At 49.7% G+C, this 26,883-nt stretch overlaps 1 protein-coding gene across 3 annotated transcripts in view; it reads right to left on the bottom strand.

Annotated features, from left to right (window-relative positions):
- SNX8 (sorting nexin 8) overlaps positions 1–24,293 on the bottom strand; it is a 42,202-nt gene extending 17,909 nt beyond the window's left edge. The window contains exons 1-2 of one of the 3 annotated variants that reach the window (XM_059897363.1): positions 24,200–24,293; positions 768–961 (exon numbers count right to left, since the gene is read on the bottom strand). In XM_059897363.1, coding sequence (XP_059753346.1) covers positions 768–961; positions 24,200–24,293 — 288 coding nt within the window. Of the gene's footprint in view, positions 1–767; positions 986–24,199 lie in introns of all 3 variants that reach the window. The other 2 variants (XM_059897362.1, XM_059897364.1) reach the window with 2 other exon arrangements.
- Positions 24,294–26,883: the final 2,590 nt, after the last annotated feature.

Here is a 26,883-nt window from a genome sequence, read left to right as displayed (position 1 = left end):
CTTTAAAACACAACAAAACAAAAATCCTGTGATTCTTGATTCTCATGGAACACGGCAAACAGCGTCCGCGACGGGGAACTGCTCCCGGGTTCTGGACACGCGCCTTTCTCCCTGCGATGACGGTCGTGATGCTCTCCCGGCCCAAGTCCTGCAGCGCTGCTGCCTGAGCCTGTGACCCGGGCAGCTCTCAGCGCGGGGGCAGCTCTGACCCTGCGAATCTGCCCCCCGCCACACACACACGGGTGCTCTGAGTTCACCGATGACTTAATCCCCAGGATAAAGAATAAAAGCTCCCATCAAAACGTATCCTAACTGAACCAAGATAACAGGCGAACGGACAAAAGATAAACGCCGCAGATGCCACAGGGTTCTACGCGCGCGGCCAACCCCAGGGCCAGGCGTCTGGCATCAATGAACTCTGATTTCAGGGGTGCCCCTAACAGGGACGGCAGCACCATTTTGGGGGTGAGCCCCGCACACTTGACTCGGGGTGTGGAGCCCACATTCTCTGGGGTCCACACTCTCACCCTCGGGGACGTCCCAGCACTGCAGGACCGCCCCAGGCCGGCCCGTCCGGGGCTTGCCCTCCAGAGCCCACCTAGCGTCTTGAGAGGCAGGATCCCAGAGCTCCGACAGCGAGGGCGGGCAGGGCCGCTGGGGGGCGGCCGCAGAGGCAAGCATGCCGGGGGGCCTGCCCGCCACTGTGGGTCCTCCCGGCGGCCCTCCCCCTCCCGCCACCTCCGCCCCCCACTGCATGCCGCAGGTACCTGGCTGGAAACCTCATACTCCACGTGCTTGAGGAAGAGGCCCTTCTTCTCGGGGATGAGCTCCACCTGCACGGCGTCCCTGGCCAGCAGCTCCTGCAGCGTGAGCGACAACAGCAGTGGGTTCCCCGGCGGCACCTGCATCCGACTGGAGTCCGGGGCCCTCGGCTCGCTGACCTGGGCCGCGGGTGGTGAGTCTGCTGGAGACAAGGTGAGCGCAGCTGCTCAGACAGGGAGGCCGCCCCTCCGACGCCGCCTGCTGGCTCAGCACGTGGACTCCGGCCACGTCACCCGGCCAAACCCCGTCCTGGCCCCGGTGACGCTCATTCATTCAGGCTGGGGGGTCCACTCAGGGCCACGTCCTCCTCTCATAAACCACCACGCCATGAATCAGCAAACACGCCCACATGTCCAGGACCGGGCAAGTCTAGTTTTCAACTTGGGCAGAGAAAAATAAGTGAAATACTTACAAGTTACGTGCAAAAATACAGTCCTCCTTTTCTCCAGAGTGAAGAAAAGGGTTAAAACAGAGAAACGGGCCATACGATCTTCTACATGTGCCGGCGTTTCCAGAATCAGAGCACACTGCGTTCCTGCCACCACAATCATTCTAATGTGTAAAAACCTACATGCTTGCTTGAGTTAGAGTTCCTGCTCACACAAACCAAAGCATTAAGCCCTAAAGCTTCAGTTTCCTTACACACAAGAAGTCACCCACGTATCATTCACAGGACAGGGAAAGACAAATCAGAGATTTTATATCTAACAACCTGCCAACAAACAAAGAAATCCTGTTAAAAGGTCAGTTTGGTTTTTAGTACAGAGAAGAGTTTAGAACTTTAAAGAAAAAAAGGTTCTTTTCAGTTAAAAAAAGAAGTTAAGGTATCCCTTGGGGGAAAAAGGTTCCAAGTAACACTGTTATAAATAAATACAACAAACGGTAGATCACATTTCTCCACCTTCTTAATTTTCTACAACGTCAGTGTATCACTTTTTATGATTTACTTCTTAAAGTAATTCTTCAGTGCAAGATTCTGGTTTACATTCTAATACAGAATTAATGACCAGATTATTTTCATCTGTGAAATCACTCAGCATTTTAGGATTTAAAATATAGCTGCCTTGAACTGACCTTAAAGATTAAGAAAATAAACAAGGGCTTAACTTGTATCTGGGAACCCCCAAGGACCTCAAAACTCCATACAAAAACTAAATGTCGGGCTTCCCTGGTGGCTCAGTGGTTAAGAATCCGCCTGCCAGTGCAGGGGACATGGGTTCGAGCCCAGGTCCAGGAAGATCCCACATGCCACGGAGCAACTAAGCCCGTGCACCACAACTACTTAGCCTGAGCTCTAGAGCCCGTGAGCCACAACTACTGAAGCCCACGTGCCTACAGCCCGTGCTCCACAACGAAGAGTAGCCCCAGCTCACCGCAACTAGAGAAAGCCCACGCACAGCAATGAAGACCCAACGCAGCCAAAAATAAATTTAAAAAAAAAACAAAAAAAACCCCCACTAAATGTCATGTGCCCTAAAGCAGGCTGCTCTCAAGTGAGGGCATATATCACAGGGTCGCAACAATCCACCAAGTGCAGGAAGAAGACATTAACAACTGTACTTGTATTTTCTTTATTTTTTTTAATTTTTTCATTGTACTTGTATTTTCTATCTCTTCCTTTTTAATTTATATTACAATGTACATAAGAGTAGTAGAGTGTAGTACATGCATACAAATTATTAAAATATGCGTATGTATAAATTGTGTACATGTGTATGAGTGCATACAGGTGTTGCATTTGGGTGTGTGTGTACGAATGCATACATACATGAGTGTGTACGTGTGTATGAGTTTGTTTGAATATGAGGTGTGAGTGTGTATAAGTGTGTATGTGTACATGTGTGCACACACATGTATGAGTGTGTGTACATAAGTGTCTGTATATGAAGTGTGTATATGGGCGGGTGTCCCCAACTGGCAGTTCCCAATACCTTAATGACTAAAAATGTGTGGAGACCACATCTCTAGAAGGTACCTGTTCTCCGAAGTCATCCCAAGACCCCAGCCCCTTTCCATGTAAAAATATTTTTACATGGAAAGGGGCCTTAAAACTGTGTTTACCCAGCCTCCTTGGGGACCACAGAAATCCTCAAGGAGCCAACAAGCGTTTCTTAAGTACCAGCTCCAGGGAACACGGTGATGAATAAGACAGGGTCCCTGAGCTCATTAATTCATCCACACAGAAAACAGCTGTGTCCACCATTGCCAGGCACAATCTATAAATATCCAAACTCCAGGGAGAATGGGAATCAGCCCACAATAACTCTTAACAGCGCCCTGAGAATCAGGACGCAGCTCCAGGACGCAAACTCCGGAAGGGCAGGGATTCGCTCAGCTCTGTTCTCAGGTATGTCCCGGTGAGGGGAGCCTGGCACACAACGGGGGCTCAAGGAATGTTTGCTGAGTGACTATTTACTGTTATTTATTGTATTTCCAGGAGGGAAATACAGAGCACCTCTGGGGAAAAGCAAAATCTTAACTAGAGCGCAGAATATGTGGAAAAACAGGAAACAATAAAGCTAAAAAGGTAATGGCGGAGAATATTTTTATCAGAGAAAATATGTGCAAATCATACATCTGATAAAGGACTTATATCTGGAATATACAAAGAACTTACAACTCAGTAAAAACACGGACAAACAATCCAATTTAAAAATCGGCAAAGGGTTTACATAGACATTTCTCCAAAGATGTACAAATGGCCAGGAAGTACAGAAAAAAATGCTCAACATCGCTAACCGTCATGGAAATGCAAATCACAGCCACACTAAGATGATGCCCTATGTTGACTACAATTAAAAAAAAAAAATTACATTGAGTGCTGGTGAGGATGTGGAAAACCCTCACATATGCTGGTAGGTGTGTAAATGGTGCAGCTGCCTTCAAAAACGGTCTAGCAGTTCCTCAGAATGTTAGAAATAGAGTTACTCTATGACCCAGCAACTCCACTCCTAGGTATACACTCAGGAGGAATGAACATGTGTGTCCACACAAAGACCTGTATACAAATGTCCACAGCAGCATGATTCATAAGAGCCAAAGAGAGGAAAAACCCAAATGTCCATCAATTGATGAATGGATAAATAAAAGTGGTCTATGCACACAATGGAATATTATTCAGCCATAAAAGTGGAATATTATTCAGCATGTACAGATTCATGCTACACCACGGATGAACCTTGAAAACATGATAGTAAGTGAAAAGCAGCCAGTCATAAAAGACCACATATGGGATGATTCCATCTACATGAAATATCCAGAAGAGGCAAGCCTACAGAAACAGACAGTAGTTTAGTGCTTGCATGTGGCTGGGGCGAGGGTGGGGTAATGCAGGGGCCTGAGGGAATGGGGGGGAGGTGGACGAGTGACTGGTGAAGAATAATGGGTTTCTCCTGGGGCGCAATAAAATGTCCTAAAATTGACTATGGCGATGGTTGCGCAACTGTAAATATACTAAAGACCACCGTATTATACGCTTCAAATGAGTAAACTGCCTGGCACGTAAATGATATCTCTATAAACTCTTTAAGTATCAAAGATAGGTGACATCAATAAGAAAGGCAGAGTAAGGACCTCCAAAAATCCTCTCCTCCACAAAAGCAACGAGGACACTAGCAAAATCGTCAGAATCAGCTTTTTCAGAACACTGGGAAGTGACTAAAGGTTTGTGGCAATCCAGGGTACATTTATTGATGCAATAATTAGTTAAGTCAAAATGAGGTCAGAGTGGAGTAGGGTGGGCCTTCATGGAGTTTTCATAAGAGGAAGAGACCACATGAAGGCACAGACACATGGACACACAGACAGGAGGCCACGTGACAGCACAGGCAGAGGCTGAGGAGCTGCACCTGCAGACCCAGGAATGCCCAGGATGGCTGGCCACCACCGGGAGCTACAAGAGGCGGCAAGGACCCACCCCGACAGGCTTCAGAGGGAGCATGACCTTCCAGCCTCCGCAACTGTGCGACAAGGTATTTCTGTTGTTTTAAGCCACCCAGTCTGTGGCGCTTTCTTACAGCAGCCCCAGGAAACTCACACTACAAACTTTACAGAATTAGTTCAGAAAGGTTGTTACATAAACGAGCTACAACAAAGAGCAACAACACCTTGGAGGGAAAACTGATTTCCAGAGATGCTACATTATTTTCTTTTTTTAACTTATTTATTTTGGGGCTGCATTGGGTCTTCGTTGCTGCACGTGGCCTTCTCTAGTTGCAGCAAGCGAAGGCTACTCTTCGCTGCCGTGGGCGGGCTTCTCATTGTGGTGGCTTCTCTTGTTGCACGGAGCATGGGCTCTAGGCGCGTGGGCTTCAGTAGCTGTGGCGCACGGGCTTAGTTGCTCCGCAGCATGTGGAATCTTCCCGGAGCAGGGCTCGAACCCGTGTCCCCTGCATTGGCAGGTGGGTTCTCAACCACTGCACCACCAGGGAAGTCCCAGCTACGTTATTTAAACTGTCCAGTCTTCAACAAAATTCTCTAAGACATGCAAAGAAACAACAAGGTAGTGCCAAAGGGGGGGGGCGGGGGACACACACAACAGAAACTGTCCTTAAAAAAGCCTAGGTACTGAACCTATTAAAGACCTTAAATCAGCTATTTGAAATACGTTCAAAGGACTAAAGGGAACCATCTCTAAAGAACTAAGGGAAAGGGGCTTCCCTGGTGGCGCAGTGGTTGAGAATCTGCCTGCCAATGCAGGGGACACGGGTTCGAGCCCTGGTCTGGGAAGATCCCACATGCCGCGGAGCAACTGGGCCCGTGAGCCACAACTACTGAGCCTGCGCGTCTGGAGCCTGTGCTCCGCAACAAGAGAGGCCGCGACAGTGAGAGGCCCGCGCACCGCGATGAAGAGCGGCCCCCGCTTGCTGCAACTGGAGAAAGCCCTCGCACAGAAACGAAGACCCAACACAGCCAAAAATAAATAAATAAATAAATAAAATTAAAGAATGATTGTTTTAGCCACAATCTGTTATTTAAAAAAAAAAAAAAAAAAACTAACGGAAAGTATGAGAACAACACCTCGCTCACAGGGAATATCACTAAACGGACAGAAATCATAAAAAAGAAACAGATAAAAATTCTGGAGCTGAAAAGTTCAATAACTGAAAAATTCACCGGAGTCTCAACAGCAGATCTGAGTGAGCAGAAAGAAGAACCAGCAGACCTGAGGTTGGGTCAGTTGAGATGTTTTTTCCAGCCTGATGGACAGAAAGGAAAAAGGGTGCAGAGAAACAAACAACTCCTCAGAGACGCGTGGGACACGCCAAGCATGCCAACAGAATCCTAACAAGAATCCCAAAGGGAGAAAGGGTTAGAGAGAACACGTGAATAAATAATAGCCAAATCTGATTTAAATAATCCAAGAACTCAAAAGATTCCAACTAGGATAAACTTGAAGAGATTCTCAGTTAGACGCATCATAATTAAACTGTTCAAACTGTACAATGAGAAAACCCTGAAAGCACCAGGAGAGAAATGACTCGCCAAGTACAAAGGGCCCCTTTAAGATTAATGCTGACTTCTCGTCAGAAACCATGGAGGCCAAAAGGCAATGGGACGACGTAGTCAAAGGGCCAAGAATTCTACATCCAGCAAAACTATCCCTCAAAAAACAAAGGAGAAATTAAAACATTCCCAGATTCCCAAAACTGACAGGATTCCTCACCAGCAAACCTTCCCTAAGAGAACTGAATCCACATGAAGAAATGAAGCACACCAGTAACCACAAAAGACAGTACTCGTGTATTTATTTTATTTGTAATTCTTTCTCCTAGCTGATTTCAAAGACAACTGTATAAAGCAACAACTATAAATCTGTTTTGATGGGCAAACGATTTATAGAATTGTAATTTGTATGATGATGACAGCACAGAAAGGGGAGAAGGAATGGAGCTATACAGAAGCAAAAGGTTTATATATTACTGAAATCAAATAGTATTAATCCAAGCTAGACTGTTATAAAATATGGGAGCTGTAACTACCACGGCAATCACCAAGAAAATAACCCCAAAAAAGTATAATAACCAAAACTATGTGGGAATGTAAATGGAACACTAGAAAATACTTACTTAATGTAAAAGAAAGCTGTAACAAAAGAACAGAGGAAAAATTAAATTAATGGGGGAAAGATCATTGAAAGAGCACCAGAGGTCTCTATTAAAATTTTTATGTAAGATAAAAATTAATACACACTCAATAGAGAAAACTTTATGATTTTCCTGATGATTAAAATAAGATAATGTCCCAAGACAGAATGTAAGCTCAATAATGATTACCAAATGATCACATGCTGCTGAGAAATCTGAACTTTGATCGCTGGAGGATTTAAAAGACAACTCAAAAGACACATTTTAAACCAAAGACATTACTCTCAACCACCCTGAGAACAAGCCCTTTGCAAAAGTTTCAATCACAAGAAAGCCACCATTCCAAACATCAATTTACTAAACTAAGACACCCGTATTTTCAAAGAAAAAAAAAACTGAAGAGCAAAAAAAGAAGGGAAAAAGACCATTTCAGACAGGCTGCACTGTCATGTGATGGCCCACACGCTGACGCTGACGAAAGGGCAGAAACGCAGGGAGGAGATTCTGGTTTACCAAGGGAGTCAATGTCAAGGTCACCGGCAGGACTTTAAGACTCTTATCAAATGGAGCCTCCTACACAGGTTTTAGCAGCCCCATAAGACCAGGGCCTGGAAGAGGCACCGTCCACCAAGCCAGCCCCCTCAGAGATGAAACAGCTCGGACAAGAGAGGCCAGCCAGGCCCCTGATGAACGGTGGTGGACAAAGGCTGGCTCTGACCTTAGACGGACATGGGCAGAAATCCAGTCTCCAACGTCCCCAGCAGTGTGGCTGGCGAGTGACGGCCTCTGAGCTTTCCAACAGGCCTCTCCAAGGGTGTTCCCTCCAAACTTTCCAGCACAAAACTGCTCTACCGTGGGGTCCCCTGGAGCCGGAAGCCCTGGCCTTGAAAAGCCACCCACTGTCCTGACACTGGGCCAGGAAGCAGCTCTCAGACCCACAGGCTGAGAATCGGGCTAACACCGGCCCACACGGATGGCCCTTGTGGGAACAGAACGAGACAGCAGAGCTAAGATAACCAGCTCCCAGACGCATTCGGGAACCCTTGCCTCCAGCCCAGATCTCATTTGTTCCAATCCCAAGAGAGTCTCTAAATCTGCTGAGTAAAACTTAGCACGTGCTCCCCAAGACAACACGTGTCGGGCCCTTGGCTCCAGGCTGGCCCACGGATCAGGGCCTCACGGTCAGCGAGGCCGGGCCTCACACTCCCCCCTCTCTGGATATCTCGCTCCGCTGGCTCCGGGGTGACAGTGACAAGGGGCTGCAGTGCTCCCAGGCCAGCCACCAGCGCACTGTGTGCCCCCAAGGTCACACAGCATGAAGAGGGAAGCAGCCAGCTAGGAGTATCTAACACCCCGTCAACTCTGAGATTCTGGGATTCTCCAAGTCGGTTATCCACAAATCAAAGCAATGAAACTTCAAACACACACACAGACCAACTATCCTTCCCAACACACTCCCATCAGAACCTTTAGGCAGTAACCCTGCCACTGGGATGCATCCCAAGAGGTCTAACCCCACGTGTTCTGTTCGCAGCTAACATCTGGGGCCCTTACTCCCAAACAAAGCTCTGGGAAACGAACAGGACTTGCTGAATAAACCACGCTGTCTCGCACACACCCTTGTTTTATCTAAGCAAACCTCAGCAAATGCTGACCAACACGGAAGTCCAGACTGGGAGACCCCCCCCTCCCCTACAGTGAGCACAGGGTGCCACCCACGGGGGCCGAGGCCAGCCTGGCTGCCCACTCGACCCACGCCGGCTCCAGTGGGGGGGCTGCTCTAAGCCCTAGGAGAGCCTCCTAACCCCGCTCAGCCCACGCAGCCCTGGGCTCCTCCCTGCTGGCAGAGCTCCCCTCAGCGTGAAGTGCCTTTCGAGCCCTGAGAGGTCACGTGGCCCCCAAAGGCAGCCAGCGCGGAAGGTCCCTATTTTCTTCGTTTAGTGGCAGGTGCGTACGAACATGCCTTCTGATGGACTCCACGCTCAGGGTTCCACCACCACTGCCGTCCGCAGCTGCTCGTTCACCAAAATGTGGGGAGGACAGGGACCAGCGAGACACAGCACCGTCCCAGGGCTGAGGTCTCCAAGCTGAGCACGCATCAGGAGCACCTGCGGGCTCGCCCGCCCACTGGTGGTTAAGGTAGCTCTTACCAAAAAAAGAGAAGTGTTGGCAAGGGCGTGGAGGGATTGGAATCCTTGCGTGTGGCTGCTGGGACCGTAAAAGTTGGTGCAGCCGCTGTGGAAAACAGTGCAGCAGTTCCTCAAAAAATTAAATATAGAATCCCCATAGGAGCCAGCAATTCCACTTCTGGGTCTGTACCCAAAAGAACTGAAAGCAGGAACTAGAAGACATATTTGCACAGCCATGTTCAATGCAGTATTATTCACAGTAGCCAAAAGGTGGAAATACCCAAGTGTCCACTGACAGATGAATGCATCCACAAAACGCGGTCCATCCACACGACGGAACACTATTCGGCCTTAAAAAAGAAGGAAGTACTGACACAGGCGACATCGTGGATGAACCCTGAGGACATCGTGTCCAGCGAAATAAGCCAGACACAAAAAGACAATGTATGATTCCACTCACGTGAGGTCCCTAGAGCAAATTCACAGAAAAAGAAAGCAGATGGTGGGGACCAGGGGCTGCGGGCCGGGAGGATGGAGGGGGAGTGTTCAGTGGGGCAGAGTTTCCATCTTGCAAGATGAATACGTTCTAGAGATGGATGGTATCAATGGAGGCACAATATGAATGCACTTAATGCCACAGAACTGTACACCTAAAAACGGTTAGAATTTTACGTTATGTATATTTTACACTTAAAAAAACACAGATTGCTGGGCCCCAGTCCCAGAGTCTAGGGCGGGGCCTAAGAATCTGAATTTGTAACAAGTCCCCAGATGCTGCTGTTGATCCGGGGGCCACAGCGTGAGAACCACTGTCACAGGGCAACCGGAGGGAAGGAGTTCAGGGCCTCACCCAGACCCGTGCCCCTCATCTAACGAAAAGCAGATGTGCACAAATGCTGCCACCGTGCTTTCTGCAGTCGTCAAATGCGGAACGAACGACGTTCCAGACGACAGACAACCTTTTCACCGAAATAACGTAAGATGGGGTCAGCAGACACCCTTTTCAACCTGAATATTCCTTCTCAGGCTCATGAAACTGTTTCAACCTCTGAAAACTTCTCTAGGCTACACTGTTATTCTGCAGTTAACAAACTGTTCTCAGGAAATGGAAGCAGAAGTTTCCTCATCCTTATCATGGCCATGGCCTCAGAAATGAGCATTCAGCAGCTCCATGGCCAGGGAATGACAGGAACGCCCCCCAAACACCAGGAGACAGAGCTGCCCCATCTGTGGTCAGCTCGCCCTAAAAAGTGATCTGTCACCAGCCAGCTTTTGATTGTCCCTAGCTCAGGAGCTCAACTGAACAAACTGTGCATGGCTTCAATTTCATCAGCTTTAAGGTTTATTTTTCTTTTAATAACCTATTTTATGTAACGTTACAATATCTTGAAATAAAGGGACTTCCCTGGTGGTGCAGTGTTTAAGAATCCGCCTGCCAATGCAGGGGACACGGGTTTGAGCCCTGGTCCGGGAAGATCCCACATGCCGCCGAGCAACCAATAAGCCCGTGCGCCACAACTACTGAGCCTGGGCTCTAGAGCCCGTGAGCCACGACTACTGAGCCCACATGCCACAACTACTGAGCCCACGAGCCACAACTATTGAAGACTGCGTGCAGCAACGAAGACCCAACGCAGCCATAAATAAATAAATAAATAAATTTATTTTAAAAAATCCATTAAAAAAAAAATCTTGAAATAAAATCTCTCCAACTCAACAATCCATATACATCCGTGTTCACTGTGTGCATTATCCTCGTGTATAGGGTTGTGATATGACACAAACAATTTTCAAATACCAAGCATGTTTCCAAGCTTCCATGACCACGTTTCTTTCAGCTTTTCTGTAGAAGCAAAAACCTCCTAAATTCCTAGCCACTCAGATAATCACTATGAACACTGTTTCACTTCCATCCTATCCTTTTAAATACATGTATTTTTGTTGTGAAATACTTCAAACATACATGAAAATACAGGAAATATCAGAACCCATGTATCCACCAAGATTTCACTAAAAAGGACATTGTGCCCTATTTTTTGCTGAAGAGAAGTTTTAATAAACAAAATGTTACAGATGCATACCATTCTCCCCACCCCCTTTTTCCTATTCCAAAGTAACCATTATCTTAGAGTTGATAGGTACGATTTCCAGGCAGGTCTGTGCACTTTCTCTACATAAGTGTCCAGAAAGTCCAGGCAAACACTGTGTTTCATTATATACAATAAACATACAATTCCTTTTTTTTCCCACTGGCTTTTAAAACCCTTTTACATTGAAACAGAGTGTGCTAACAGAGAAGCAAACATCTCAAAACCGTTCAGCTCAATGAATTTACACGTCAGGGTAACAGCACCTGGATAAAGGAAGGTACCCGTCACGCTCCCTTCTCCCCAAGGGAGAGACTTCTAAAGCCACAGGTTACCTCTGCCTGATTCTTTGTCGATACCATACACATGGACTCAAATCCTGAGTTCCTCTGTTTCCGCCTTCTTCCACTCAGCGTGGTGTGTACAGCCCCTCTGCGCGGCTCATGGGGCACAGACGGTCCATCTTCTTGCTGTGGATCCCGCCGTGTGATCAGCCGCGGCCTGTTACTCCCTCTGCGGCCAAGCGGCATCTGGGCAGCTTCACACGCTGCTGCTACAAACACGCCAGCACCGGCACGTTGGTGGACGCATGTACGCATTTCTGTTCGGTACATTCCTGAGAGTGAAATTACTGGATCCCGGGGTTTCGCATGTGCAGCTCAGTAAATAATTCCAGTTTTCCAAGTAACTGAGCCAGTTTACACTCCCAGCAGCAGGGGTTCCAGCTGCCTCCCATGCTGGCCGACACTCATTATTTTCCGTCCGGTTTTCCTCGCCCTTCTGGTAGGCCCTTGACTCTTGAATACAGTCGCAATTCATCTGCCATTTTACCTTGATTTCTTTCCTTTTACAACACTGTTCCATATTTTCGAAGTTATTAAGACTGTTACCTGTAAAGACTGAATAATAACTTAGATATGGAACTAAAAATCATTTAGCCGTTCTCCTACTAACTGCTTTCTACTCTTAAAGACAGCATGAAGAATATCACCGTTCACAAAATAGTCTGCCCTATTTTTTATTCTATCCTTAGAATCCACTCCTAAAGAATTCCACATTTTTCTCCTGCTCACAGACGCTTCCCGAAAGGCTTTTATCTTCCCACGTGGACCGCACTACGTCACCAGCACTCCCTTCAGAAACCCCCCTCGGAGAGTTACCGCAGTCACCTGAGTGATCTGTGCATGTTTCCTGGCAGCATTTAAAAAAAAAAACACTGAAGTTTCCTAACTGAGGATCAGAAGGGCAACCGCTAAGGAGAATAGCTCTGAACGCGGGGTTTCCCCAGCTCCACCACCGCCCCCCCAAAACGCCCCTTCACCTTCCTCGGCCAGCAAAGCCCTCGCCCGCCTGCCCCCCGCTCTCCAGCCACGCCAGCTGCCCGGCCGCCCTGTGAACGCGGCGCGCCGCTGCCGGCCCGGCGCCTTCACCTGCCGCCTCTTCCGCCAGCGTTCTCCTCCCAGAAACGCACCAGGCCACCTCCTTCCAATCGGGGGCAGAACTCACTCTCAGTGGCGTTCCCTCAGGGACGACGGCCCTGCGCCCTGGCTGCCCCCGCGGCTCTCACGTGCGCCAGCGACTCGCCGCGTCTGCCGAGTACCGTCCGCCTCCCGCTACAGGAACATCGGCCCCCCCCCCCGAGAGCGGGCCTCTCTGTGTATTTTGTTCACCGTTAGAATCCCAGCGATCGAGAACACTGTCCGGCACGTAGTGAGCGCTCGGTGAGCATTTGTGGACGGAAAGGAGGACCCCAATTCGCAGGAGCAAGAAGGCCGTGCAGGGAACTCAAGGCCTACCGTGTTCTCCCAGGCAGGCGACAGCCCCATGCCCTCCCCACCCGCACAAGGCGCACTCAGGCCTCAGCAGCGACAGGCACCGCACCTCGGGGAGCCGCGCGAGAAGACAGAGCTGCTCACGCAGGACGGCTGTCAACACGCACGGCCACGCGGAGCCCCGGAGCAGCGACACCCTCAAGCTGGCGGTGTCCTCCCATGCCCCCCCATGGTCTCTCTGCCAAGTTGCAGTGAAATCCTTTTATCCCCGCAAAGAACAGAAGGCAAAACCCCTGATCACAGAAAGCTGTAACGTGCCTTGCGGGTAACCAACCTACCCAGCAAGAGAAGAATGTTTTTCACCTTCCTGCGAAGGTTTAAGTGTTTGTACCTTGAAGCAAAATATAAACTCTCTCTTAAGTTCCCTCCAAGCCCTCTGATACTTACTAGCTGAGAATTCCCAAATTGAATCCCGTCCAGCCTCCAAAGCTCAATTCAGACACCCCTTCACCAGTGAAGTGTTTCCCGAGCCCCAGTTGGAATCACTGACCCTTCCTACTCTCGTGATTGGCTTGAATGTCCTTGCTGAGCTTTCCTAATCCATCTTGTTCACGGGTTTCTCCCACACACCACATAAACGCCTTCAGGGCGCTTTGATTCCCTAATACTTCCTAGCACAGGAGTGGCACACAGCACGTGCACCCCAAAAGTTCTTTATGATGGACAACCGGGTTTCCAAATGCCACAGAATGACACCAGACCCCTTCCTCACACCACACACAACTCATTCCAAATGGATCACAGCCCTAAATGTAAGAGCTAAAACTACAAAACTCTCAGCAGAAAATACAGGAGTAAATCTTTATGACCTTGGGTTAGGCAAAGCCTTCTTAGGTATGACACCAAAAGCATCAACTAAAGAACAAAATAGATGAATTGAACTTCATCAAAATTAAACACTGTTGTGCTGTAAAAGATACCATGAAGAAAGTAAAAAGCCAACCCACAGAAATGGAGAAAACATCTGTAAACCATGTATCTGATAAGGGTCTTGGGTCTAAAATACATAAAGAATTCTCATAACTCAAGTTTTTTAAAAAGACAAATTACCTAATTTTAAAGATGGACAAAGGATTTGAATAGACATTTCTCCAAAGGAGATGTACAAAAGGCCAACAAGCACATGAAAAGATGACCAACCACATGAGATTCCACCCACTGGGATGGATATAATGAAAAAAGCAATAACAAGTGTTGGTGAGGATGTGGAGAAGTTGGAACCCTCACAGTTTGCTGCAAAACAGTCCAGCAGTTCCTCAAAAGGTTAAACATGGGTTACCATGTGACCCAATGATTCCATTCCTAGGTGTACACCCATGAGAAATGAAACCCTATGCCCACACAAAGACTTGTATATGAATGTTCACGTCAGCATTAGTCATAACAGCCAAAACATGGAAACAGCCCAAATGTTCGTGGACTGATGAATGGATAAGTAAAATGTGAATTATCCATACAACGAAATATTATTCAGCCATAAAAAGAAATGAAGTACTGACCCATGCTACAACATCGATGAACCTTGAAAACACTGTGCTGAGTGAAAGCAGTCAATCACAAAGGACCACAAATTATATGGTTCTATTTATATGAAACTTCCAGAACAGGCAAATCTACAGAGACAGAAAGAGCAGTGGTTGTCTAGGCTGGGGGAAGAGGGGGTTGGGGGCATGGGGAGAGACTACTAACGGGTACGGGCTGATGAGAATGCTCTAAAATCAATTGTGGCGAAGGCTGCATAACTCTCGGAATATGCTAAAAATCACGGAACTGTACCCTTGAAATGGGTGAATTATGTGGTATGTGACTTATATCTCAATAAAGCTTTTAAAAATGCTTTATGAATTCCTTCCCTCCTCTCTAGTTTTTGTGAATACAAACTAAGTATCCTCCCACCCCAGCATTGTGCCTGGAACACAGCTCGCAATCTTAAAGAAGGTGTCTGTTAAGAAGGGACAATACCATCTACCCGTGAAACCCTTTGGTTGGATTTCAGGCACAAGTAAGAAAATGTGAGCTGGTGATGTTGCCACAGAAACTCCAAGTGGCCACACTCAGGACCCTGTGGACCTCCCCGGGGTCCACGTGGCCTGAAGCTGCAAGTCAGTCGAAGTGGAAGCAGCCACTGAGGGCCAAGAAACCAGTCAAGTTCCCCTTAATAAAGTGCTTTTTTCCCCTCTTCTTCCTCTTCGCATGAATTCAAAGGCAGGGAGGAAGACGGTCACCTGGATAGCTGTATGCGGTATCGACCACCACTCGAGCAAGAGCCACGACCAGTGTCTGAACCTTCTGGATGCTGATATAACATCTCCTGAATCCTACAAACAGTCTAAGTAGGTACTGTGACCCCATTTCACAGATGTGAAAACTGGAGGCCCAGCCGGCAGCATGGCCCGCCTGGTCAGAGTCAGCCAGGTGATGCGTGGGGCCTGAACTTGCACCAGGTTACCCGATGACACCAGATCCTTGTTGCCTCCTTAACTCACAGGGCCTCACTCGAGGCCCACAACGTGGAGAGGAGCAGGGGCGGGCACACCCCACGCCTGGGCCAGGGGTCAGAGGGTCTCAGCGCAAACCCTGCTGTGAACGAGCCGCTCACCTCTCTGCACTCAGTTTTCTCCTCTCCAAAATGGGGACAATACCATCTACATTACTGGCTGGCTACAAGAATGTTAAATATATGTTTATATGTGAAGGCAACTAGCACGCGGCTGGTTTTTACAGGACCTGCGCCCAGATGAAACCACAGAGCGCATGAACTGCTGGCCAGGGGACGTGGCTCTCTCAAGCACTGGGTCCCCTGACACGTGACCCCCTAAATTCTGCTGGCAAATCCCCAGAGCGCCCACTGCCCCTGGGAGCCCCGGGGACGGGAACCACTCACGTTCGCACACACGGGGCTTCTCCGGCCGAAAGTGGCTATTCCTTCCCGAGGGAGAGTCGAGGGGCCAAAGCACAAAGAGAGGGGAAGATCGCTGGTTTGTTTCCTTAAGACGTCACAAGACTGAAGTCCAGGCCCGAAAGGAGTCACCTATCAGACGACTTCCTCTGACTCAACTTGGAGCAAGAGGAACCCACAGGGCAGCCACGGGACCCCTGCTTCTCCGTGAATCTCACCAAACCTGCTTCTGAAAGGGTTCATTGAGTCTCTCCCTCCAGAAGCCTCTTAGGTCTCTCATTTCTGGAATGTTTTTACGTGCGGAGGCCCAGGGACTTTTTCCAGAGTTTAAAAAGAATACTACTTTAGCTAAGTCGGGAAATCTTGGAATAACTCACAAAGTAGAAGTTCAAAGTTCCAAAAAGAATACTCACCTCTGTGTAACTAAATTCCATCTGGTTTTGGTTTTGTTCTCTTTTTTTAAACCCTCCTCCCAGGCCTGGATGGTTCCGTCTGAAAGTGACTCCGGTTTTCTAGGGTCTCTGGACACCAAAGTGAACATGTTCCAAAATATCTGGCAGACTCGGTGTGTCTCGATCCCAGTGGCGGCTAAATGGAGGACCTGTGTTCCCAGCCTCATTCAGTCCCTTTAATAAAAGTCCGAGCGATCACCCGACAGCACAAGCCAAGTGACATACAATTCAATCCATTTAAACAGATATTTGCTGATCCACAGAAGGGGGCACAAGGAGTGAGACAAGGCCCCTGCCTGGGGAGGGGGCGGGGGGTGGGATGAACTGGGAGATTGAGATTGACATATATACACTAATAGGTATAAAATAGATGACTAATAAGAACCTGCTGTATAAAAAATAAATAAAATTTTTTTTAAAAAAAGGCCCCTGCCTTCCAGCTGCCTGCGGGGTAAACGACCAGGAATGCAATTAATCAACCAGAACACGGAACGCCTCGGAAACTGGCATGAACAAATTAGGAACCGTGAAAAATGTCACAGAAAGAAAAATATTTAGTCAGCTTCCCCGCCCCAATCAAACCTCTGCACTAAATGGTGGAGACCCAGTTTTCCAGGCCACGAAGACGGGGCTCTCACGCAGTGCCTGTCTGCGCAGAACTCCGAAGCCGGTGCACCAGGGTGATCTAAGCATCTCAGACAGCTGGGGGAGCTCGGCCCGTGGGCCGCAACACACGTGACGTGATCTGTTGAGAGCTCTCACGCCCAAGCCAGCTGGAAACAAGCCCCCGGTCGACGCCCCGCTCCCCGGATTGAACTCGGGACGCTCAGCAGACGGGGTGCAGGGCTGAGGCCCAAGCCCGCACCCTCACCGCTGCCCGGCACTGGCGCTCCTTTCTGCAGAGAGAACGCGACACCTCACGAGGGTCTCGGGCGCTCCTTACGAGCACAGGCTCACGGAGCCACCTCTCCCGCTCAGAAAAGCCCTCTGAGGACAGAAGGGTCTCCGTCCGGGAGGCACTGGCTAAAGCAGTCGGGAGCGAATCCTCCAGACGGGGTCCTGAGAGGGGTCCGAGGGGCAGCCGAGCCAGGCCGCTGGAGCGGGAAGGCAACACTCCCACCGGGGGCCGGAGCCGCGCGCCAGACGGCACTCCAGCTCCGCCACCCGCTAGCTGTAGGTGCCGGGCAAGTTACGGCCTCTGCGTGCCTCGGTTTCCCCATCTGTAAAGCAGGGGTGGTGAGACGCCTCGCCTCATAGCATCAGAGAGGATTAAGCTGCTTCACACATCAGGCACGAGGAAGGGCATCTGGCACACAGCACGTGCTCTGAAGGCGCAGTCATCACAGCTACCACACAGCACTACCGCTCTGCAAAGAACGCCCGAATCAACTCCCTCCCAGCAAGGGGGTAGAGGATGGGAGACTCCGTACGCCCAGCAGAGACCCTCTCAGGGGAAACAGGCCCCTTCCACGGGGCAGAGGCAAACTATAACCTCTTGCAGAAACTCCCACAAGACTCCCTACTTCACCGTCCATCCTAAGAAGGACGCTCAGTGTGCAGAAGCCATCACGAGATAAAGGCCCGCACACGTACAGACCGTCCTCGGGTCCTGAAGAGCTGACAACGCAATTTCAAATCTCCCTTTCGTGCGAAACCCCAGCAGTGAGTGGCCAGTTCCTGGAAAAGCCCTCCACCCCCGGTCTGGACTGGAACATCTCCGGAGCTGGGAGGTGAAATTACTCTTCTAAAGATAATTAACTGTGCCAAGTCAGGAGTATCACCTGACTCTCTGCCTCAGCAGATGGCCTCTGCCAAAGAGTTGCGTACTCTGAACAGCAGGTGACTTTCCCAGACATCCCTCCCACTGCCACACAGATGCCAGCGGCCCTGGGGTCTCGGTCCTCCTTCCTGCTGGTCCCAGGGGCCACTGGAACACCTGGACTCGCCAGCGGGCCGGGCCAGCGCCAATAATACCCAGACACAGACATCGGAAACAGCGGAGCCAGGGATCTCCTGCTGATGAACAGCGAGGTGAGGAGTGGATGTCAATACAAGAAAACATGCGTTTCTTTATAAATACACCTCCGATGTTAACTCGAGAGTGAAAACTAAGGGAGACCAAAACTCCCACAAAACTGTTTTAAAATGAGATCCCCAGCACCCACCTTTGCTTGTCAAACTGTGTTGTTAGCAAGTCCACCTAATGTCTCAGGATCTGGGACACACTGGGTTTTCCCCCAACACTTTCTACTGTGAAATAGACACACATACACACACACAGGGGTATTAAATGTCTATGGACAGTTTAACAAAACTATGTATCAAACACATGTGGAACCACTATCCAGGTCAAAAATTAAAAGATGGCTGGGATCTTGGAAGCCCCCATGACCTGTACCTCGCAGACCCTCCTTTCTCCTATCAGAGGCGACCACAGCCCCATTTTCACGCCATTTCACCTGCTCTTCATTTATACTTTCATCACCTGCGTAAGCAGAGTCTAATTCTAACCCACACAGCAGAGTCTAATTCTGCATGGCTTTGAACTTAATATAAAGAGGAGTCTTACGGTCTGTATTTTCTCTGGCTTCTCTCAGCATCCTCAGTGGAGGGTGCTGGGACTCAGTACTTGCATTTGCAAAAGGTCACTAAACAGGACATGGCAGAGATCATCTAAGGACATCCCCCTAGCTCTCAAAGCCTAACAACTGAGCTTACTAAGACTGTGATTCAACACGCACTGCTGACAGCAGCGGTCACCTCTAGGTTGGGGAACTAGTTTAGCAGGAGAGAAACTTTGTTTACCAAGTGCAAGCATCAGGACATTTTTTTAATACTGATTCAACGTAAAGGATCAAATTTTACAACATTAGCACTTTAAAGGCACAAACGTACATTCCTTGATTCATTATTACACAGACATCAAATAGTGAATTAGGAAAACTTCTTAGTAGTGTAGAATGACGCTAAGTGAAACGCACAGACTACCAAACCAAACGTAAATGCACCCTGAGGTTACCTATGTCACACGCATATGCACAGGAAAAAGGAAACAGGCTAAGACGCAGCAGCCGTGAGCTCACGGGCGCGCTCCCTTTGACAACACGTTTGTATTTGCGCTTATCTTACGTGTACAGCAACATTCCCCTCGCGGTGCCGAACCACATACCACATGAGACTTTACTGGTCTGCTTGCACTTCACTCATAAGACTTGTAGGAGAGAATTCACTAGCACAAATCAGGTTAAAGACTCTCGGAAAATCATGTAAATGTACTTCTCAGAGATGTCTCCAGTCCCTACCAAGCGTCCCTGGAATTCATCAATCGAGCAATTTCACTTTCCTTTTGCTTAGCACACATACTCCAAATTGGGTAAGAGCGCTGAAGGACCCCCCCGCCCCCGCCAGCATGCCTATCCACACACCCCAAGGACACGTGTGTCCTCCTACAACCTGGCCAGCAGGAAATAGAGCCAAGTGGGGCCTCAGCTTCCCCTAGAGCTCAACTCACAGATCATGTTTGGGGCCCTCCTGCGCCCGTCTGTCCCACGTGAGGTTTTAATACTGGTACTTTCACCAAGAACGTCTACCCCAAGTCTGGCTATGACTTCTTAATGATTCTGCAACAAAAACGTTCAAAGGATGAAAGCACTACAGTTCTTCAGAGGGTAACGTGCGTGGTCAAGGGTCGAGCTCTTCGAATTCCCGAGGGTCCGGGCCGCCTGTCTGCTCACTTGCCCCAGGTTCTAACCACCAGGGCAGAGCTCCTCTTAACGCGCACCGCGGGCCCCAGAAGGCGGCTCACATCTCTCCAGCATCTCACCACTCCAGCCCCTCCCCGTCACCCCAGCACACTGCGGGCCAGACATCTCTTTTTCTGGTGCTTTTTTCTTAGGAAGGAAAAAATAAACCAAAACAGAATTCCCCAACCCAGAACATATCACTTTCTTGCTAACCACAAGTTCTGGCAAAATGTGTTCTACGTAATAGTGATTCAGTTCCTCTTTCTTCAAATGGACACCTTTTACCTTGCAAATTGTGTATATGTGTGTGTGTGTGTGTGTGTGTGTGAAAGGGAGAAACAGACGGAGTTCAAAGACCATTAACACCGATTTAAATAATATCCGCATAGCTACCATTGTTACCAAATGAAAATGTGATACTATCCTAAAAAACACTTACGATAAAAATGTAATTCTATGGACTTCCCTGGTGGTCCAGTGGTTAGGACTCCGAGCTTCCACTGCAGGAGGCCCAAGTTCAATCCCTGGTCGGGGAACTAAGATCCTGCATGCCACGGGGGGGAAAAAAAAAACTTTTTCCAACATCAGAGCCCTTTCCGAAAAGCAGATACTATTCTAGACACTGGGATGTAAAGAAAAATAATGGTTTCCGCCGATCAGGAGCTGACAACGGAAATGTGTGTAACGGAGGGAGAGGAACGGGCAGGAAGGTTTTTTGCCCCAATGCAGATGGTACTTTAGGGTATAATTTAATCCGTCAAATGCACACATCTCAAGTGACAGCTCATGACTTGCATAACAGATGTGTACAGGCAGAGCAGGAGCAGCGAGGGTGGTGGCGGGAGCACAGGGGGCGTGGAAACCGCGCAGGCGTGCAGAGAGGGCGGCGGCTGGTCATGGAGGCGCTCAGAGGATAAGCAGAGGTCAGGCCTGACCCCATAGACAACCAGGAGGCAGCCAGAGGTTTGGGAAGACAAACGGCTCAGAGTTTCCTAACCAAATGGGATGTATGGAGTACCGTCCAATGAGGCGCTCCAACGGAAGTGAAGCTGATTCTCCCTTGTTCTAAAAACCAAGTTTAGGGGACTTCCCCGGCGGTCCAGTGGTTAGGACGAGGTACTTTCACTGCCAAGGGCTCGGGTTCAATCCCTGGTCAGGGAACAAAGATCCCCCAAGCCGCAGAGAGTGGCCAATAAATAAATAAATCAATAAATAAAAACCAAGTTTAGGTCTGCAGGGTTGTAAGAAAGCAGGGCTGGGATACACACTGGTAATCTGTCTATACTTGTTTTATCAGTGTATGATGCAATCGCAAAAATCAGATTAGACAATCAAGCACATATCATACTCATTCTTTGTCACTCTAAGGCACAATCATTGAGCTTTGTAACCTCTAAACAAGCCTTGAAATAAACTCTCATGCTGCATAGTCAGAAAACAGAGTGTTCCAGTCAGATATTTTGATAGTTAATGATTTTAATATAAAACCCACCACAGGTTTATGTCCAAAATACAAAAAGAACTGCTAAAAATCAAAGAAAAAAAGACAATCCCTTAAGAAAATGGGCAAAAAATAAGAACAATCGGTTCAGAAGGCCATACAAGGTCAAAGTATTACAAGAAACTAAACCTCACTGATAATCGAAGAAATAGAAATTAAAACAAAAATAAAACACGTTCTTAATTTCTCTAATGCTGAAGGGAGTTTTTTAAAAAATGGTATGAAATGGTGATGAGGTTATGGGGAAAAGATGCACTGCTGTTACAGGTATAAATTGGTAATAGCCACCAGAGAGGATAATTTGTAAGGATTTGTTAAAACAAAAAATATGCAACCCTATGACACGGCAATTCCACTCCTTGGGGGTATCTAAGGCAGAATAATGGCCCCTAACGGTACTCTCATCCTAATCCCTGGAACCTGTGAATCTGTTAGATTACACAGTAAAGGGGAATTAAAGGTGTAGATGAAGTTTAGGTTGCTAATGAGCTGACCGTGAAAGGAGGGCAAGGATGTGGATTAGCAGGTGGGCCCAATGTAATGCTAGGGGTCCTTAAAAGCGGAAGAAGTGAACAAAAGAAAGAGAATCAGAGAGAATGACAAGACAAGAAAGGTGTGGCCCACGGTAGCTGGAGCAAGGGGATCCTCCGGCAAGGAATGCGGAAGGCATCTGGGAGCTGGAAAAGGCCAAGAAATGGCTTCTCCCCGAGGGCCTCCAGAGGGAACGCAGCCCTGCCCACAGTTGGATTTTAGCCCAGGGAAACCTGTTTGGAGCAACTGACCTCCAGAACTGTAAGACGATAAATTTTTGCTGTTTAAGCCACTATGTTTGTGGTAATTTGTTACAGCAGCAGCAGAAAACTAATACACTGCGCTAGGGAAACACGGGCACAAGCACACAAGGAGGTGAACATTGTGTGAGTACACGTATGTATAAGACACAAAAATAGAGATAAGAGGATGCGTCCCAAACTGGTAAGAGGAGGTGATTGCAAATGGGGTGAGACTTTAATCTATAATGTTCTGTGTGTTTGTCCATGTATTGCATAATTGAAAGTTAAATTTGTCAGGAGGAAGTTATCATTTACACCTTAAGCTTCCAGGGATTAGAAATATAATAAGACCCTTAAGGCTGAAAACCACAGTGAACACAATTTTTTCTGACAATCCCAAAGCTACTACAAAGACCTAGACCCCCGCGATCCCCACAATTAACACTAACGGTGGGCTCTGGCTGTGTGGACAGAACACCAGAGAAGAGGAAATTTGCTGTATACCCATAAGCCACTACTTCTTCAACAGTCAAAAATAAACCCTTGCTAAAGCATGAGAGATACACATATCATCTCTGGACAAAATTCATTCTCAAAGACTTGTATTTTCTGACTCCAGCCCTTCCAAACACCATCCACACCATGACATGCCCCCTTAACATTGCCCACTGTGGACAAGTCACTTGCCTCTGGGTTGTGGGTTTTTTGGTTTTTGTTTTCCTCTACCATTTCACCTGCCATCCAGGATGGCTAATAAAATCACCAGGGCCCCAAGGAAGGCCCGCTGCCAGTCTCGGAGAACTGTGGTAGATGACACCACAACAGCAGCTAGTGGGTGAGCCCTGCAGGAAACGGTGCTGTCCCTGTACCTGCAAAGAGACCCCTGAGTAACCATCACATCCAGGAACGCTGAGCTGCTTTACAATCCTCGGGGGAAGAACCATTCCTACCCAAACACTGGGGGCCCAGCGTGCGGCCCTGGTACAGGTGGGCCGACTGGCCCACCTGGGCTCGAACGTGTGACCTCATGAACACAGTGTTCTAACCACGAGCAAGAGCCATCACATGCTTCTCCTTACACGGCTACATGGAAAGGAAAAGTAACTGAAGACCAGTGGGGGTGGCGGGATGGGGACTGCTGCCTAGACGCAGACTCACCAAGGGACTTCACGCCAATGAGGCCAACCCGGCGCAACGCCAGCCCTGCGCCCAGCAGCTTCACGCCACTCCCGCCTCTTTTTCTCCCTAATGAATCCACTGTCTAGCAGCCCTCCAGAACTCACTTTAAGCATGGCCTCCTCAGGGACACCTCGCCAGACGGCCCAGCCGGAGCTTCCAACCTTGGGCCCCCGCCACCCCGCAAGAAGCAGCAGTAACTCACACCAACCCCCACCTTCATCTATCCTCCAGTTAGAGGACTAGAGGGGGTACCATTTTAAACAGGGACATCCTAGAAAACGCAAGCCTCACGCTCATCCGCTAAGCAAAGCACTTAGGGAGAAACACGAAGGGCTGGCGTTCGAGAACACTTAAGTCCTGAGCGGCCAGAGTTCTTGCCAAGGCCCGGCAGGTCCAGGGACTGCGCCCCACGCGGCGGGCAGGCAGGCAAGCAGGAAGCGCGGGGCGGGCGGGCCCTGCGGCCCCCAGGGACCCGGACAGTCCCGGGGAGACGCGAGCAGAAGCGCGCGGCGAGGCGCAAACCCGGACAGGTGCTCCGGTTCTGGGCCGCGCGGCCACGCGCCCTCCTGGGCGTGGACGCGGGAGTGGGAGGGGGGACCCGGCGGGCGCCCCGCCGACAGGCAGAGTGCCAAAGGCCGCAGGGTCTCGGGGGGCGCGGCCCGGAGCAGCGCGGGGCCTGGTGGGTGCCTGCCATACCTGCCGCCGGCGGGTCCACCTCCTCGTCCGCCTCCGTCTCAGCCGCAGCAGCTGCTGGCGCCGCGGACAGCAGGTCCATCGCGCCGCCAGTCATGTGAGCGCGCGCCACGTGACTTCCTCCGCGCCCGCCTGGGCTCTGCCTGGCCTCGCCCCGCCCACACCCGGGCCTACCACGCCCGCTCCCAGCTTATCCCCGCCCACCCGGGCCTGCCACGCCCGCGCCCCACCTCGCCACGCCTACTCCCATCCTCGCCTCGCCCCGCCCCGTCCCGCCCCGGCCACGCGGCCCCGGGTAGGGCAGGTGGCGCGGTCCGGGCGCGCGCTCAGCCCTCCTGCGTCCGCCGCTCCGGCCCGCCGGTTCGCTGCCGGCACCCTCGCCCACTCGTTCAGCCCCCACCTGCCCTCACTCAGGCACCCACTCAGTCATTCATTCATTTATTCACACGCTCACCCTCTCGTCCGCCCAGTCGTTCACCCGCTCATTCATTCACCCACTAGCTCATTCGCTCACTTACCCACCTTGTCATTCAGTCGTTCGTTCACTTACCACCCTCTTACTCACTCACTCACTGGCTCACTCACTCAGGTCTCCTGACTGTCGCCTGGAGGCCAGGCGGGCCCTGTGCTGGGTGCTGAGGATACAAAGATGCATTTGGTACCTTCCCCCGTCTGGAGGACAGACGGGCGACCCGAATGGATCCAGTGTGCTGACTTCCAAAACAAGGCTGTGGGAGCGCCGCACAAGAGGGTTCCCCCGGCGCTGCCGGGGTGAAGGGATCCCAGGATGAGTAGAGCCTGAGCTGCGGCTGGAGGAATGAGGAATTCAGCAGGAGCAGGAGGGAGTGGGTCCCCGCAGGCACGCAGGCCCTGAGGCATCACACAGCTGCAAACGCTGTGGTCCTCCTGAGGCTAAAAGTGGGAGCAGACAAGGAAGCTGGAGCGATTGGCAGGGCTCCACTAGGCAGGGCCTGGTTTCAAAAGTAGGGACCTTGGACCCCCTAAAACGGGACACCCATAAACACCCAGGGAGTTGGTAACAGCGATCAAGAGCTCAGGGTCCCTTTCAGGGTCCTAGGAAGGGCCCCAGCCTCCCCAGGTAGTTAGTTCTCCTTGCTATAGCTACTGGACCTCTTTGTGGGCTGGCACCAACAACAGTGCTCTGCCCCAGCACAACTGCGGAAGCGGTGTACCTCTGCCACAGGTGGGCATACAGCAGCTTTCCCAAGCCACAGGGGGATGCTGTTTCCTTCTGCCACCATGGGCTTCCTTTAGGCTGTTTTTGCATCGAATGCTGTGCTCGGCACTTTCTCCCCTCCCAAGACGGGGGCATACACATTCCCCCCCCACCCCCCGCCTCCCTCTAACTTCCTGGCATTATTTGATACATATCTCTGTCCCCTGCTAGACTGTAAGATCTTTATTAAATGTTTAAACATTCACTGCACCTTGAAAACTGTGAAGCATTAAACAAGTATGAAGTCAGATATTACTCAAGAATAACAGCACATGAAATTTATTATTTTACTTTAACACCCCTGATATATGGTCACACAGCCTCCAGTTCAGTGGTCCTGCATCTTGGCGGCACTCATCACCTGGGGAGCATTCAAATATACTCTGCCTGAAGCCCACCCCCAGGAGTTCTGATTTAATTGGTCTCGGGTATGGCCCGGACTCGGGATTTTTTTTTTTAAGTTCCCTGGACGATGCTCAGGTGCAGCCCAGGTGAGAGACCACTGCTCTAAGTTGAAAGTTTGTTTTATTCTCACAAACATTTCCTGAGCATTTGCTAGGTATGGAATTTTTTACAGCATGAGAGAGTAGAGTGAGGGACGCCACACAGGGATAACCAGGAGACATCCCCACCCTCCAAAGTTCCTGCTGGAATTGAATGGAGGAGCAGAACACAGCAGGATTCTCACACCACACACAGTGCAGTGGGTGTTGGGGCTGGAAACGTGGGTGCCGTGGAAGGAAACCACTGGTTCCGACGTGACTGGTTGTGAATGCCTCCAGAAGAGGGAGTTCAGTCCTTACGAGCTGTGGGCTCCACTGCCAGATATCTCTAACTGTGAGAGAGTGCTTGGGAAGCGTGCACTGAAATATGCCTGCCTGTAACTTCTTTACATCTCGCCAAAGAAGCCTAATCCTTATACTATTTCTGTTTCATTCAGGAAATGCTAAATAGAAAACGGAATTTCTGATTTTTAAAAAAAATTTATTTATTCATTTACTTATTTATGGCTGCGTTGGGTCTTCGTTGCTGCACGTGGGCTTTCTCTAGTTGCAGTGAGCGGGGGCTACTCTTCATTGCGGTGCGCGGGCTTCTCATTGCGGTGGCTTCTCTTGTTGCGGAGCACAGGCTCTAGGCACGTGGGCTTCGGTAGTTGTGGCTCACGGGCTCTAGAGCGCAGGCTCAGTAGTCGTGGCGTGTGGGCTTAGTTGCTCCGTGGCATGTGGGATCCTCCTGGACCAGGGCTGGAACCCGTGTCCCCTGCATTGGCAGGCAGATTCTTAACCACTGCGCCACCAGGGAAGCCAGGAATTTCTGATTTTTAAAACCCTTTGATTAGTGGCAAGAATCCAATTACATTAAGACTGTTAATGTTTTTGCAGTCACTTTTATTGCTTTCCTTTCAGGAAAATGAGAACTCTGTAAGCAAACTGACAGAACTCGGAATGCA

This window comes from Balaenoptera ricei, chromosome 15, assembly GCF_028023285.1.
Source record: "Balaenoptera ricei isolate mBalRic1 chromosome 15, mBalRic1.hap2, whole genome shotgun sequence".
NCBI lineage: Eukaryota > Metazoa > Chordata > Mammalia > Artiodactyla > Balaenopteridae > Balaenoptera > Balaenoptera ricei.
The sequence above is the reverse complement of the archived record's forward strand: the minus strand, read 5'-3'. Positions and strand labels throughout refer to the sequence as shown.